Raw genomic sequence first — 14986 nt, 5'->3', positions numbered from 1 at the left:
AAAGGGGAGCCCGTACAGGGCACCTCTCTGTCATCTGGGGCAGCACATTCCTGCCAGACCTCGGGAGCCTCAAGGAGATGAGGGCACTCTGCCTGGGCCCGGTCCCATGCCCATCGCCTCCTGAGTCTGGTGCAGGACCCCCCCCGCGCTTGGCAGCAGGAGAGCAGAGGCTCTCCTTGCCCCCATTCTACTTTTGTTGCAAGCTCTTGTCCGGTCCCCCTCCCACTGGCCCCCTCCTGCTCTCCTTCCCAGGCCGGGTAATTGCTGAGTGAGTGGCTTTGAGGAGCTGTTAAGAGGCCCGGAGCTGGAGCAGTGGCCTCGATTGCCTGCGGCCTGGCGGGACTGCCCATGAAAGGTCCCCTTGTGCTGGGTCGGTTACTGGGAAGCTGCATTCAATTACCGAGGCCCGCGTGAGAGTTGAAAGCAGGAATGGGCGCCCGGGTCCCCCTCGCGGCTTTCTCCTTCTCACCCCCACCCCATGCAGAAAAGAAACAGATGCAAGGAGGCAGAGCCCCCCTGCCTCGGGCTTGGGAGAGCTGGGGGTGGGGCAGGCCCACCTCCTAACCCCCTGCTCCTCCCGCTGCAGCTCTGCCTCGTGGCTCCCAGCTCTTGCTTCCGTGGCTTTTCCGTGCCATCAGGAATGCCGCCCCATGGGGTCCTACATAGTAGGTGCTCAGCAGTTGGTAGCCGTCAGATCGTGATGATGCACATGAATGGGCTTTGGGTCTGGCCCACTCAGGGTCAGAAGCCCATCCCCACTCTAGTGATGCTTTATTTTGGGGGCAGGAGGTGAACATTCTTCCCCTTTCCCAGCCGCCTGAACACTGAGCCACCCTCCCTGACCCCGGCTCCTTCTGCCCTCCTGGGGGCTTCGAGCCTTTTTCACCCCATGAACTGCAGGCATCTACCCATTTTACAGACAGAGATACTGAGGCTGGGAGAGGCCGGAGTGATGGGTCCAAACTTAACCTAGCTAGCAAGCGACAGAACTCTGAACTTGGCCACACCACAGTCACCTCCTAGATACTTACTCACTCTGGGATGGGGCCATGGGGACGGAGACTCCCTTGTGGGCCTGGCCGAGATTCCTAGACTCGCCAGCAACGATGCCCAGCAACTGATCAGGCCAGTTGGTGGGGAGGCCCGTCTGGAAAAGACCCAACCCATAGGCAGAACTGTGGGGTGGCCCTCTCCCACCCCCCACTAAAGACCCTCGCTGCTCCTGACCAGTCCCCCCACCCCGCCAGCCCCCTGCCTCATGGCATCTACCACAACCTGCTCAGATTTCTCCTGCCCCTGGGCCGCCACCGCGCTGCCCCAGGCATCAGGTGCCCAGCTCTCAGCCCTCCCCACTCTTGGCATATGGAGCTCCTGTCTGTAGCGGGCCCCTTTGTTCCCTCCTGGGCCGGCAGCTGGGCAGTAGGCAAAGAAAGGGGCTCACATTGTGCTGTTCTGCGTCATGGGGAGAGCGAGGGACTTTCCATTGTCTCTGGCAGCCAGTTCTGCTGCCAAGAGGACTGAGGTCCTGGGAGGGTGCAGGAGGTAATGGAGAGCAGCCAGGCTGTGGAGGGGTGAGGCGGAGGGTGTCAGACAACAGAAATTTGCAGATGGGAGGAGGGGTATGTAGTCCCCGCGGGAGGATAGAAGGGCTCTCTCAGTCCATCTCCAGACAGGAGGGGGTCATTCAGAGCACGTGTGGGCTTTGGAAAATCAGGCAGATCCGAGGCCCCCCGCTCTTGTGTCTCGGGTGAACCTCACCCTCTCCGCACTGGTGTTCTCAGTACCCACAGAGGCGGTCACAGCCACAACACGGAGGTGTGGAAGGTCACTAAGGCTCCGACCCTGGCAGAGGGCCTGCTCCCCAGCTGGCAGCTGGTTCTCCACCTTGTAGCTTTCTCCAGGGGCTGGTGCCCTACTGGACTTGGGCTCCCGAGGGCAGGGCACCTTGCACTCCCCGTAGCTCAGACCCTTGCAGCAAGGTCAGCGGCTCTCCGCTTGCTGTCCCTGTCAAGCAGGACACAGTTGATCATCCCAAAGCGCGTTCGCATTGGGCTCACTGGGTTTTCTTGGCAATACGTGGCTAGCTCCTTTGGAGGCTGGAAGCTAGAGCCCCTCCCTCATCTGTGGCCCAGGGGCTCTCTGCGTGGGTCTAGGCGGAGAGGCCAGGCTCGCCTCGGTCCCTTGGACACACTTCCCCTTGAGCCAGTGGGCCTCTCCTGGGCTTTAGAGGCGGGGCGAGGATGTGCTGGTGTCTCCCTCCCTGGAAGCCCCCTTTACGCATAATTTTGTCAAGGATCTGGGCTTCCTGCACTACAACAGCTAGAAATCTCCTCCCAAGAACGTCCTTTTAAAAGTGGCAGCTCAGGGGCACCTGGCTGGCTGAGTCAGTTGAGCATCTGCCTTCGGCTCAGGTCATGATCCCAGGGTCCTGGGATTGAGCCCCGTGTTGGGCTCCCCACTCAGCGGGGAGTCTTCGTCTCCCAGCCTCCCTCAAATAAATAAATAAATCTTTTAAAAAGTGTCAGCTGAGACACAAGGTCACCTGTGCCCTCACAGGTGAAGCGACAGTCAATGTGTGTCCCCCCCCATCCCGCTGTTAGACATGCCTGTGTCTGGGGGCCTCATGGGAGGGCATGGGGGAGGGATGGGAGAGGGTACTGGGGTCAGTGAAGACCTTTGCCTCCTTCAATCTCCTTTCTGTGCCAGGCATCTGCGTGAGGCCAGGCTGCCGCAGAAACAGCCCTCGGAGCCGGCTAGACCCAGATCTGAATCCCCACTGCCTGCACTTCTAGCTCTGTGATCAAGGGCCCACTGTGGGACTTCTCTGAGCCTCAGTTTCCCGACTGTTAACCGGGGCTCCTGTCACTTGCATGATGGGGCGGTTAGATTGTAAATGAGAACATATACAGCCTGGGGCCCAACGGGTAGCTTCACCTCCTTGCTCCCGGACTCCCTCTGCCCTGCCCGTGTGTTTCTAGTGTGGCACAAGCTCGGGCTTCCTCGGTCTGTACGGGTCAGCCTCAGGAGAAGCAGGAGATGGGCCTCAGTGAATCTCTTAGACTCATGGCCCAACTCAGTGGATAAGACGCAAACACGGACAAAAAACCAGACCCTCGGACACTCAGAGGGAGGGGCTGACAGAACCACTCAGCCAAATGCAAACCTATAAACCCTTACTGCTCCCTTCGATGAATGACCCAGTCCTGTTCACACCTGGACGCCCAGCTGAAATGCCACCTCCTCCAGGTAGCCCCCCGTGACCTTCCCCCAAGATTCCTCACAGGGCTTTCTGTCCCTGCACCACGAGAAACAGGAAGCCTTTTGCTCCCCATTTTCCTCCTGAAGTTAGATACCGTGGTGTCATAAAATTTTAATGAGAAATGAAAACACGCGGTTATTTGAAACATGTGGTCTTCCCTAATGGGCCCTAACACACCATCATGCAACATTCGCAAGAGCCGGTCCTGCTCGCTACCGGAGCCGCCGTGTGCCCACCGTGCCTGGGACTGCGTAGCTAGCGGGTGCAGAAAAAACAGTTGTGGAATAAATGCACCGAGAAAGGAATGAACAGGTTCCAGGGAGGCCAAAACGCAGCCAGGTGCTGCCCAGGGCCCGATCCGAGCATGGCACACAGTAGAGGTGTAGGGGGCTACGGTGGGTGGGCCTAGCCTCGTCGTCCGAGGCTCTCTGACTCCCACAGACAACCCCACCAGGCTTCGCAGAGCGCTCCGAGGGTCCAGTGCTACCATCCTTGGACAATCCTTAGGGTCATTTCTGGCCACTCCATAAATGTTCACCCTTACGACCGGGTGTTCAATAAAACCGAATTTGTGCGGTGTATTTTCTTACTTTTCCACATGGGCTTAATTTCATTACAGTGAGCTTCCCAGGAAATCACAAAGGCTGAATATTTATGAGAAGAGGCGTGCCATTGGCCGGGAATTCCTTTTCCACTGAGATTTACTTGTGTGCTGTGTAATTTTTCTCCCATACTTGGGCTCTTACTTTGAAAATGACCTTGGAATGCAGCCATACTTCGTATTTAGAAGTTGCATCAAACAAACCATGGGCTCTTCCAACCTCAGCCTTTGTGGGTCCCCCTGCCTGGAACCCCCTTCACCAGCACCCCTCTGGGGACAGCCCACCTCCCCTCCCGCCCCCCAGGCTTCCCACAGCCCCGTTATGGCCTTGCTCACATCTTACCATGCGTGTTTGTTTATCGGCAATGTGGACTTTTGTTTATTACCATATCACAGGAAAAGGGCTGGGCAGATTTCTGCCGATTTTGAAGAAGCCGTTTTGGGTGGTCTGCCTTGGAATAGAACCCAGGCAGCCTAGGCAGAATTCGCTTTCAGAGGACCTAGGGGGAGGGGTACTTCAAAAAGTCAGGCCATCACCCTCCAGAGCAGCTGAAATGCTGGGGACGCCGCCATCCCGTGGGGGGGGGGCTGCCGAGCATCCGCCACGAGCCCCCCGCTGCAGGACGCGACGGCGGATACTCTCCATGCCGGCCGCGGGCCTGTCGCTGTGCCACTTCTCACAGGGGCCAGAGAGGAGCACCAGGATCTGCTTATTCGTGTTTTCAACGAGGGCATCCGAGGGGGACCAGTGGCTCTGTCTCTAAGTCTGTCCCCTCCAGCCCGCCAGGAGCCCATGGGAGGCAGGGTCACATCTCCATCATCTCTACGTCCCTAGAGGCCACGCTCAAGGAACGAGTGTTGAGGAGCAGTCAGTCTGCGCCCCCCCTCCCCGCCCCCCCGGAGTCGCCCTCACTGCCCTGGACAAATGCGGACATCAGGCTTCCTTAGCTGTTAAGACACAGAGTTTGATCTGCTGAACCTGAGGCAGAGAGGCAAGGTCTCTGGCCAAAGCCGGGGCCCGTCATCCGCTCGCAGAGCCGGGTGTAAGCCTGTCATAGCAGAACCACAGAGCAGTCTGCTTGGGGTCCTGTCAATGACACTCAGGGGCTCAGGGTGGTGGCTCTTTCCCAAAGGGTATGGAAGCAATTCGACATTTTAACAATGGCACACGTCATAAGGCCACAGCATACTGGTGCCCTGGGACTGGGCGCGGGGTGACACGGGTGACGAGTGACCCCTGAGCTGTGCACCTCTGGCACGGTGCTCTGGCAACAGCCCCCGGGACCCTAGTTCACCTGCAGCGGCCCTAAAGCCAACTGCCCGGTTTTCAAGAACCATTCCAGAGCAAACAGACCCAAATGGTCCTGACTGCCTTCTCCCAGGCCCCCGTGACGAGCCTGGTGCCGCACGGGCCTGGCTCCATTCCCCGTCGTGGACTTCTAGAACAGTCGGTTGGACAGGGTGCCACATGCAGAGCAGGGGTGGGCTGCAAAGGACCCCTCCCCGTGCCGGAGTCAGTGAGGGGAGCGGCCGGGATTCAAGCCCAGCGCTGACCACCAGCCACAAGTCCGTGCTGCCGCTTTTCCGATGAGCGTCTCCCGGCTCAGAGCCGCCCTCTGTGGGGGTGGGGATGATCACCTGAGCGACCCGCGGGCAGAGCTCCCAGGGCACCTTTCTTGGGGACAACCTTCATGCCTACGGCCCCTTGCTGGGTGTGTCTTTATCCTTTGAAGACGGGCTTCAGGTTTGTTTTGTTTTTCTTTCAAAAAAACCCCACAGTTACTTCTTCTCGAGAGTGTCTCTTTGGCTGGTTCGAAGGCCTTTCCAGAAAGGTCTGCCACGAGGGTGACATCATTACTGGCTTTAGGACAGGGGAGGACCGAGGAGCCAAGCTAGGCTCTGGGTCAGAAGGGCCCGTGGGCAGGGTCTGCCTCGGCACTTCTTGGCTCCCGGGCCTGAGCCGACTCAGTTAAGCTCCTCGAGCCTCAGTTCCCCATCTGTACGAGAGAGGACACTAAGGCCGCTCAGAGGGTCACTGTGATTATAAAGCAGTGGGGCACATGGGACGGTGAGTGCGGCCCCCAGGGCTGGTGACCATGGCCATCAGAGTTACTTTGAAGAGCAAGCCTCTCTGAGAGTGTGCCTTCTGACCTTGGCCCAGAAGGAATGGCTTGACAACCGTGAACCTTTGTTTCTCTCTCCTGCTAACCTGCTTGGTCTTGACTAGCTTCGCCCACGACCGACCCTCCCACGCTTTAATGAGAGCCTACAGAATGCCATGCACCACGTGCGCAGATGGTGGGGAGGTGACGGACCTCAGGACTGTCACAAGTCTCTGTCTTCATGGAACTTGGCTTGAAATAAAGAAACCCAACTGAGCTCCAAGTCAAACCCCCAACCACCCCAAAGCCCGCAGGTGGAGCTCTAGGCCTGGGCAGGGCTCCACTGTGCCCCCTGAAAGGGAAGAGGAGTTCTGCTGTGACAACTGGCTTCTGGAACCAGGAAGCCTCCCCTCCCCAGGGCATGTGCTCCCCCTAGGTGACTGGTTCCAGATTGCTATGGAAACTGCATTCAGTTGATGGGCTTGTTTCGAACAAAAGACATTAGGGGCAAAGTGGGGGATTCCAGGGACTCTGTCCGCCTTGGGGGTGACTGAAGTCGGATGGCGAGGATTCCCCTCTCAGTGACTTCCTCAAGGCTGGGGGTCCTGGCCTGGCCTCAGGGACCAGCTCTGCGTCCTGGAGGAGCTTCCTCCCGACTCTGTAGAGATGACCACAGGCCATCTGAGGACATCTGGGCAGGATCTCCCGCACTCAGAAGGCTCCCTCCTGGCAAGGTCAGTGCCCAGCCAGTGAGCATGCAAGAGCAAGGCCCTGTGCAGGAGGTCGAAGGGGCTGATCAGAGCAGCACGGGGAGTCCCTACCGCTGGTCACTGCCTCTGCTCTCCATAGACAGGCGCGTGGCTTAAGGAGCGTCTGTCAGAACCCCAGGGGCAGAGGGAGGCCCTTTACTTTCTCTGAATTTTCCCTTGAGTGCCTAGAACCCCAATGCTCATTGGCCTCTTTGGGGAAAAAGAAAGAAAAACCATGTTTCAGGGACGCATGGCCTTGGAAGTCCCAGGACGCATATGGCCACAAAGAGTTAAATACTTATAACAAGAAGCCATAACCTGAGTCATGTGAGTCCCTGTGTTAGCCAGGCTAAGTTGGGGTCGCTGTCCCCGCCAGCTCTGTCTGAGCTGGGGTGTTAGCTCCAGCCTTGAGGGCTCTGCCAAGCGCACCAGTAACCCTGGAGCTGAACAAAACAGTATTGAGCCAGAGGCCCTGGGTCCACCGGGCCCACGACCGGATCCTGGGCACGCTGGCACCCCCTACCCGGCTGACAGCCTCACTCCCTGCTGGCATCCCTTCGCTCTTGTCCTCTCCCAGGACTGGGCAGAAAGGTCTAGGGCGTGGGACGCGGTGGCCTTTCTTGGCCCCCTCCTGGGCAACCACCAGGCTTGGCCAAGGCCAAGAGGGCTGGGTGGGAGGCCATGACGTTACTTCATTGGAATGTGCTCAACCCCCTCTCCCCACTGTCTGGGACAGTGTCCCCGTGTGGCCCACCTAATGGCAGCCTCTCCAAAGCTCTGCCTCCCAGAGGCACCATCTCCTCCTTCATGCGGAAGCGGACATCTCTCGGACAGTTGCTGTGTGTGCTTGCTGAACTTCTCTGGGCCTCACCTCAGCAATCCCACTGCCCCACGGCAGAGCCTCGTACTGGCCCTGCCTGTTCTACGGATGGAGAAACAGGCTCGAAGAGGTTGTCTACCCACTGGGGACACCCTGGCCCACAGGCAGCAGAGCCGGGATTCAAACTCAGGCCTGAGCCTCCAAAGCTTAAGGCCTCGCTCGTCTGCACTGCTCCCCTCGTCCTTGGGGCTCCGGGAGCTCAGTTCGACCGAACTAGCTAAGCTCAGCCCTGGCAGTGCAGGCCTCCTCTCCTGGCTTCACGAGCTCCTCCGCAGGCCGGAGCCTGTGGGGAGACTCTGGACACTCTAGAGGACTGAGCTGTCGGGGGGTCTTCTCTGGTCACGGTTATAGGGCCCCCATTAGCCCTGGAGCAAACTGAGCAGAGCTTAGTGGGGGACGGCTGGTCCACATGTGATTCCCAGCTAGTTTCCTGGGACCCCATAAAGGCCAGGAGGCGAGGAAGCCCAGGTGACGGGGCACCGCACAGGCCCAGACTCTGGGAAGAGGCCGCTCTGGTCCCCGCTGCAGGGCGCCTGGCCCTCCTGCCCCTCACCTGAGAGTCGGAGATTTCTGAGGGCTTCTCGGTCAGGCTGCTGCTCTCTGCCGGGATGAGGTCGTTGTACTTGGTGACGTCCTCGTCGGAGTAGTGGAGGCTGCCTGGGCTGGGCCGGGGAGGCGACCTAGAGGGAGGAGGGGTGAGGCTAAGAGGGGGCCTCCCCCACAGCGGGGCCTGGAAGGGTACCGATCCTCGGTGCCTCCATCCTGTGTTCCTCCTCCCTGTCTGCTCCCCACGGGCCTGGGCCTTGGACAGCGTAGCCTTGGGTTGGGGGCCCCCCAGGAGTGGGAGAGGCTCAGCTGAACCAACCTTCAGCCAAATCAGCTTCAGGCAAATGGGGGGCAGCACCCCATTTCCCACTGGATTCTCCACTCATGGTTTCAAGGCCTCAGGCACTGGGATCACTTGGCGGGGAATGTTCCAAAGCCTTTTTTGAGGACCCCCCGCCCCAAGACCTCCCGAGTCAGAATCCCAGGCGAGGCCTGCATGCCCGCGCTGCAGACAGACCCCCCCATGTCATTCTTGAACTCACCAAGGGTGCTTTAGAGGGTTAATGCAAAGGGTCAAGAGAAAAAGGGAAACCACTGCCTCCCCCCTCCAGATCTGCTCAGAGACCAGACTCGGTCCCGAGTCCTGCCCTTTGAAGATCAGCCTTGGAGAAAGTGCATTTCCCACTGAGTCAGAGACCTGGGTCTGTGTCACCGGCACAAATATGCAGGACAAGGGACCTTAGCACTCCACCTGCCATGGGGGCCTGGAGGCTGGAGGCACGGGCTGTGCTTTCCGGAACCCCCTGAGCTGAGTGGGCCGGGCGGGCGCCTGGGGACACTGAGCAGGTGGCTGGGGTCTTTCATGACCTTGCCTCATTCGTGCTTCCTTGGGACCGGGCTCAAGGGAGGCCCTGCCCAGGGCCTGGCACCCTGAGGTCTGCCGAGCCTGTTCTAGGGAGGGGCTCTGGAACCGTGGCTCTGAACGCCAGCTGCCCCCACCCGGGGCCAGCAGCGCTTTGCTATGAAATGCTGTTCGGAGAACAATCCCACGGCCTGGGAGTGTGTCACAAGCAACCTCCCTGCCACCTCCAACCTCTTGGACGATATCCGTACTGATTTGATTCCAACTAACAAAGCTGCATCCTTAACGACTTAAAAATAAAACCGTAACAAGATGGGCAGCAGCCTCGTGTAGACGAGATGGGCAAATACGTGATGCTGGGAGGGGGGAGGAAACGGGGTGGCAGGCTCAGGCTGTCTTGGCCACAAGCAGGGTGAGTGGGGGGCTGACGGTGTCACCAGGGCTGGGTCAGACTCCCGGAGCCCGGGGCTGATTTGGGGCAAACAGGACTTGTGTGTGTCCACAGCAGGGTAGGGGACACGCGGGGGCCGCGGTGTGTGTATTCTGGGGGCGTGAGAGGCAGGCGAGGCCAGGCCATCCATGAAACACCCCCTTGTTCCATGTGGCCGGGCCCCGGAGCCAGCCTGGCGGGGCTGCGGTGGACCTGCTGGGCCCCCCACCTCGGCCTCAAATGGCTCTTTCTTTGCAAAGCTGGCTTTGGCGGGGGATGAGAGTGGGGCCTGCCGGCCTGCGTGCCCCCTCCCTCTGTCCTCCCGGTGAACACACACATCGCCTCTTCCCTCCAGGACGAGACAGAGAGAAGCTTTGTGAGCGGCTCCTGGCCAGCGTGCCCCTCCGATGAACCGGGAATGTTAATAGGGCTGAGGCCAGCCAGACAAGGCACTCCCGGGCTGTAGCCCTCCGAGCTCTCCTGAGCTCCCCAGAGCATAAAACTGCCGGTCACATCGGGAGGGTCAGGTGGGCCCCAGCAGCTGCCCTTGCCCTTGGAAATGGGCAGCCCAGCCCACCCCAGGGAGTGGGGCAGGGGGAGGGGACCTAGGGTAGGACAGAAGTCAGGAAGAAACAGGAGTCGGGGGCACCAGCAGCCGGGACCTTCCCTGGTTGGCTATTCTCAGATGCTGCCCTTTGAGGACGATGTTGGGAGCACGGACTTGTGGGGAGAGTACGAGAACATTGCTCTGTAAGAGGTGTGCGTAAGGACCCAGGGGAGAGGGTGCCATACTCTGCGTGCCGCTTCTTTCCAGAATGGGGAGGAGACAGGTAAGGCATAAGCCATGACGGGGGCAGGGGGACTCCTGGCTCCTGTCACTCAAGTGCGTCTGCCTAGCCTACCTTTGCTGGCCCGCGTGAGAGGCGGCTCTCACGGCCTCAGGCCTGCCCCACCAAGCAGCTGGCTCCAAAGGGCAGTGGGCTGGGTTGCAAAATTGCACAAGGTCTTTGCATTTGGTTGTCCTTGGCAGAGGCCCTGTGTCCCTACTTCCCTGTGACTTTCCCCCCACCGCGCTCTCACACCAGGCCGTGGCCCCACAGCCTGGTTGTGCTGCTTGGGCCCTGCTGACCGTCCCCAGCCCCTGAGCTTGAATGCCATCTCTAGGACAGTGAGACCAAGTGGGCACTGCTCTGTCGCCTTGGCAAGAGTCCTCCACACCCTGGGCGCTGCTGGCCCCCAAACTGCCATCCTCTGTCCCCCACCCTCTACCTGGTATACAGGCCGTTCTTCCGGCAGAAGGAATTCTTGACGGAGAGTCTCCGGTTGTTGAGTTCCAGGGCAGGGAAACTGCTTTCATCCAAGCTCATCATCTCCCCGTGGCCAAGGGCACCAGATTTGACATTGTTCCCTGGGTTGGGGCGCAGGGGGTGGGGACAGGATCCAGTCACTCATGTCATCCCTTTAGACCGCTGGCCTCCCCTACCCCACCTGGCCGGGCTGCCCTCTCTCTCTTGTCACAGGTGAGACCAAACAGGAGAAGGAGATTGTATGTAGGGGCCCAGGCTGCCCGACCCAGCAGAGCAGGTGCCCTCCCAGGAGAGAGAGAACCCCCAGCCCCCACCTTGCCACGGGGGAGGCAGACCCGTCTAGCGGCAGGGCGCGGTGCCAGCTCACCAGAGTCGGTCTTCTTGGCATACTTCTTGCTCTGCCCTCGGATGATGAGCACAAAGACCAGGAGGAGGATGAAGATGAGGCCGACGAGGGCAATGACCACCAAGAACCACCACTCCTCGTAGAAGGGGTTGGCTTTCTGGGCTGCAACATGAATGGGGGTGTCAGGTCTGGGGTGCTCAGCCGCCCCCTGCCTCCACATCTCCCGCTCCAGCTGGGAGCCTACCACAGACCCTAGGCCAGGTCCGTGCTGTCTCAGTGATGTAGAACGTAAGACAAGGTTGGCAAGGACGGCTGAATCCCCAGTGCCGGCTCTCACCCCTCGGTAAAGGGAGGGCGGCTTTGAGTTCTGAGGTTGCTTCTGGACTCACCAGGAAAGAGTGCGGGGATTGATTAGTGATGTCTGCCAAAGGCACAGGATGGAGAAGTGGCAGTATGCGTGCTATTTTTCCTGTATTCCCCCCCTCCTTGCCACCCACGGCCGGCTACCTTGACGGGCAGGCCCCAGGTTTGTATTGGAAAAGTACCCATCTGGCCTGTGGCAGGCCTGGGAGAGTTTCTCCCCAGGGACAGGACTCCATCTTTGTCTGGTAGCAGAGAGAGTGGGGAACCAGGAGGGTGGACGTGAGTGGGTCTTTGGAATGCTTCCTCCAGCCAGGCCTCTCCTTCCTTCAAAGCCCTCAGTACCATGCTTTTCGCATGTAACCACTACTAATCCAGGGGGCTGCCTGACGAGGGGCTGACTCTTCTATCTCCCACAATCTGGTTCTATTAATCTGGACAAGGGAGAACATGTGTGGGAGGAGAGAGGCAGCCAGGTTTCCGAGACTCACCCAGTGGGTTACAGTTTTGAGCTATGTTTCTGCCTTAAGGGAAGGGGAGTTGGTATTGAAAGTTGGTTAGTGATTGGATTTGGGGTCATGGGTTTCGGCATTAGAGTCCTCTGTGAGTCCTCCAAGACGGGCCGATGGACAGGATGAGAGGGAAAAGGGGAGGATGGCAGTCCTATCCCCCCCATCCCCAGACGCTGCTTCATAGGCCGCTGACTCTGTGTTTTGGGGTGGTTTCCATAGAAACGTGTAGTTTACGGCCCGGCTGAATCCCCTGGGTGATGAGCTCATAGAAGGTCTCATCTTGGGCCCACTGATTTGTCCACAAGCCCCACTACGCCCCCTGCCCAGGGCTTCTGGAATCCTTGCAAAGGAACCCCAAAGACCCACAGCCCCCAGCTTCTTCCAGAGCTCAAAGCTGACCCAGGCCCTGGCCCAGAGTTCACTGCTTGGAGAACGGAGAGGGTAATACATTTTGGTCCCCACCCCAATGCGTCTGCTGCTCTGCTGCCCGCCTCTGTCTTCTTTGCCCGCCACCAGCCTCTGCCACAAGGCTTTTCAATGGGGTGCCCTCCCCCCGCCACAGGCAGTACCTGGCACAGACTGGGAGGGGCTGCTGGGGGTACCGAAGCCATAGTCATTGACGGCGATGACCCGGAAGTCATAGCTGACGCCTGGCTTCAGGATGTCCATGCTGAACGTGTAGGAGGTCACCTCCTTGGGGATGTCTTTGATGAGGATGTCCCATAGCCCCTCGTCTGCAAGAGTGTTAAGAGGGAGACGCCCCGTGAGGGGGAGCCCCCTCCCATCCCACCTGTTACCCCCTGAGCGCCGGGCCTGTTTGCTCTGCCCTGTCAACATGGAATCTCGGCAGACAGTTTTCAGGAGGTGCCTTTTCGGAGTCTCTGACCCTCTGTTCCCTATATTAAAGCACCTGTAAAATATTAAAAAAACGTGTGGTTTGTAGAAAACACGGTTCCAGCCAACCCCATGCCGCCACCCACAGGAGGAGACTCAGCATTTCGGCCGTTGTAGAAGCCAAATCGCCGGCTCTCACACCCGTAGAAAGTGCTGGTCAATGTGACTTCACCAGGCTGCCTCTGACTGTAGCACGCGGGTACACCCTCCTTTCCTTACCTGGGCCCTTCTTTTTCTCATCCCCCTTCCTAGTCAAAGTACACACAGTAGTGGCATCAGATAAAAAAGAAGACCCTTCCTAAAATTGCCACGGGAGGGGCTGGGCTCGCCTGTGAGCGGTGCACTGACGGGGCCCAACCCCAGCGGCCTCCCGGCTGAGCAACACAGATCTGAGCAGCCCAGGCAAGCCTAGAGGGGCCCCATCTGTTCTCCACCCACATCGTCCCCAACCACCCCACCCTTTCAGCTCCTGACTTTCAAGGCCTGCCCCTTTGTCCACGGCTCTCTGGGTCTCACCCCCTTGGGACCTAATTCATTTCCACCTCATTCAAAAGGAGCGGTGAGCGTGCTACCCTGCACAAGAGAAGGTCAAGCACCTGCTGGGGTCCCGTGATGGGGAGGCTGAGGGGGGCCCTGGCCGGAGGCTCCACGCAGGGCCAGTGGGGCTGGCGTGGCCCTTGGAAGGGCGGTTAGTCCCCCGCCCGGGCCAGGGAAGGGCTGATTTGACAACCAAGGTGTCAAATCACCATTTTCACACGGTCCAGGGGGCCCGAGATCTCAGAAGGACCTCGGTGGGCTGAGCTCCTAGGTCCACCATCCCGTGGCGGACTCTAGGGAGGTCACCTTGAGGCCCCGACGAGCTCCTGCCTCAGCCTCAGCCAGGCACTATTTCTCCTTGTCTGTTCCTGAGCTCCTGCTGGGACCTGGGCTACCCCCCAGCTCCAGCGTGGCCCTTCCAGCCTCTTCCAGGGGCTGACGGATTGTTTCCTTCTCCACACCTGTTACCGATCCACTCATGCCAGGAGCTCTAGCGGAGGCACCTTCACCTGCCTCGTCCCCTCTGAACTGGGGACCAAGACTGTGCCGGTGCCTTCCGAAGCCACCTCTCAGCCCTCCCCATCCAGATCCCGCCAACCGGAAGGCAGCCGTGGGCCCGTCTGCGTCCTGCTGTCCTCACAAAGGCGCGGGGTTCCGGGCTCGGCCTCATCTACCATCTTCCGTCTTCGTTCTGGGCATCTGCCTCTCCCACCCTGTGGCTCTCCCCTGCTGGGCTGTGCGGTCCCTCCGGGGCGAGGACCGTGCCCGATTCGCCTCTGCAGCCCAGCGCCCAGCACTGGGGTCCTCACTGAATGCAAACCTTCTTCCCCGACCTTCTCTGAACATCACATGCTCTGATTTCAGTGCTACGTGCCCCGAGATCCGAGGTCTGGGGTGCAAAGCCATTCTCCTCCCATGGCCCTGAAAGCTCTCATTCACTTTCAATGACAGTCATGGTGACGACGATGATGACGGTGAGGACACTACAGCAATGACTCTCCTTCCTCATCAAGCACTGCGGTTCTAAGGGCTTCACTTTTCACATCCACGGCAGTGGCGGGGAGGAGAACCGTTGTGCCAGTGTTAACAGACGGTAGAGAGAGAGACAGAGAACCCATCCTCCCAAGTCAGGCAGCTCTAAGAAGCAGAGCTGGGGCTTCGGCCTAGAGCTGTCGGGCTCCCCCCAGCACCGAACGCCCGCCGGGTGTCCAGGATGGTGCCCTGTGAGATCCACAGCGGATTCAGAGCCGGCTGGGCGGGCTCGGCCAGGACCCTGCTGCCTGCTGTGCGAGCCACCTGGCTCGGCCTGCACAGAAACAAAGGGTGGGGCCCTGGCAGCGGGGCCAGGCCCGAAGCTGCTGGAATAGCCATGCTGGGGCTCTGGCCTCCAGCCCCAGGAGTCGGCTGATGTGCACGGCGGGTTCCACGGGCCAGAAACCTCGAGTGAGCCCCTCCCCGCCCTGCAGCGCCTGCCAGGTCCCGGTTTGTAGAAAGTGGGCGTGCGTGGCGATGCTATCCAGCAATGCCGGGGGAGCACGGGACAAGAGCAGTCTCATCCTGGAGAGGAGGAGGATGTAGGACCCGGGGGCGCGGAGGCGGGG

General features: G+C 59.7%; 1 protein-coding gene across 1 annotated transcript in view; it reads right to left on the bottom strand.

Moving 5' to 3' along the window:
• The window catches only part of SDK2 (sidekick cell adhesion molecule 2), a 137315-nt gene that overhangs the window by 6632 nt on the left and 115697 nt on the right, over positions 1-14986 (bottom strand). Inside the window, exons 41-44 of the mRNA XM_040641205.1 lie at positions 12524-12688; positions 11104-11244; positions 10699-10837; positions 8145-8271 (exon numbers count right to left, since the gene is read on the bottom strand). Coding sequence (XP_040497139.1) covers positions 8145-8271; positions 10699-10837; positions 11104-11244; positions 12524-12688 — 572 coding nt within the window. The remainder of the gene's footprint in view (positions 1-8144; positions 8272-10698; positions 10838-11103; positions 11245-12523; positions 12689-14986) is intronic.

The sequence above is a fragment of the Ursus maritimus genome, unplaced genomic scaffold (genome assembly GCF_017311325.1).
Source record: "Ursus maritimus isolate PB19 unplaced genomic scaffold, ASM1731132v1 scaffold_24, whole genome shotgun sequence".
Lineage (NCBI taxonomy): Eukaryota > Metazoa > Chordata > Mammalia > Carnivora > Ursidae > Ursus > Ursus maritimus.
The sequence above is the reverse complement of the archived record's forward strand: the minus strand, read 5'-3'. Positions and strand labels throughout refer to the sequence as shown.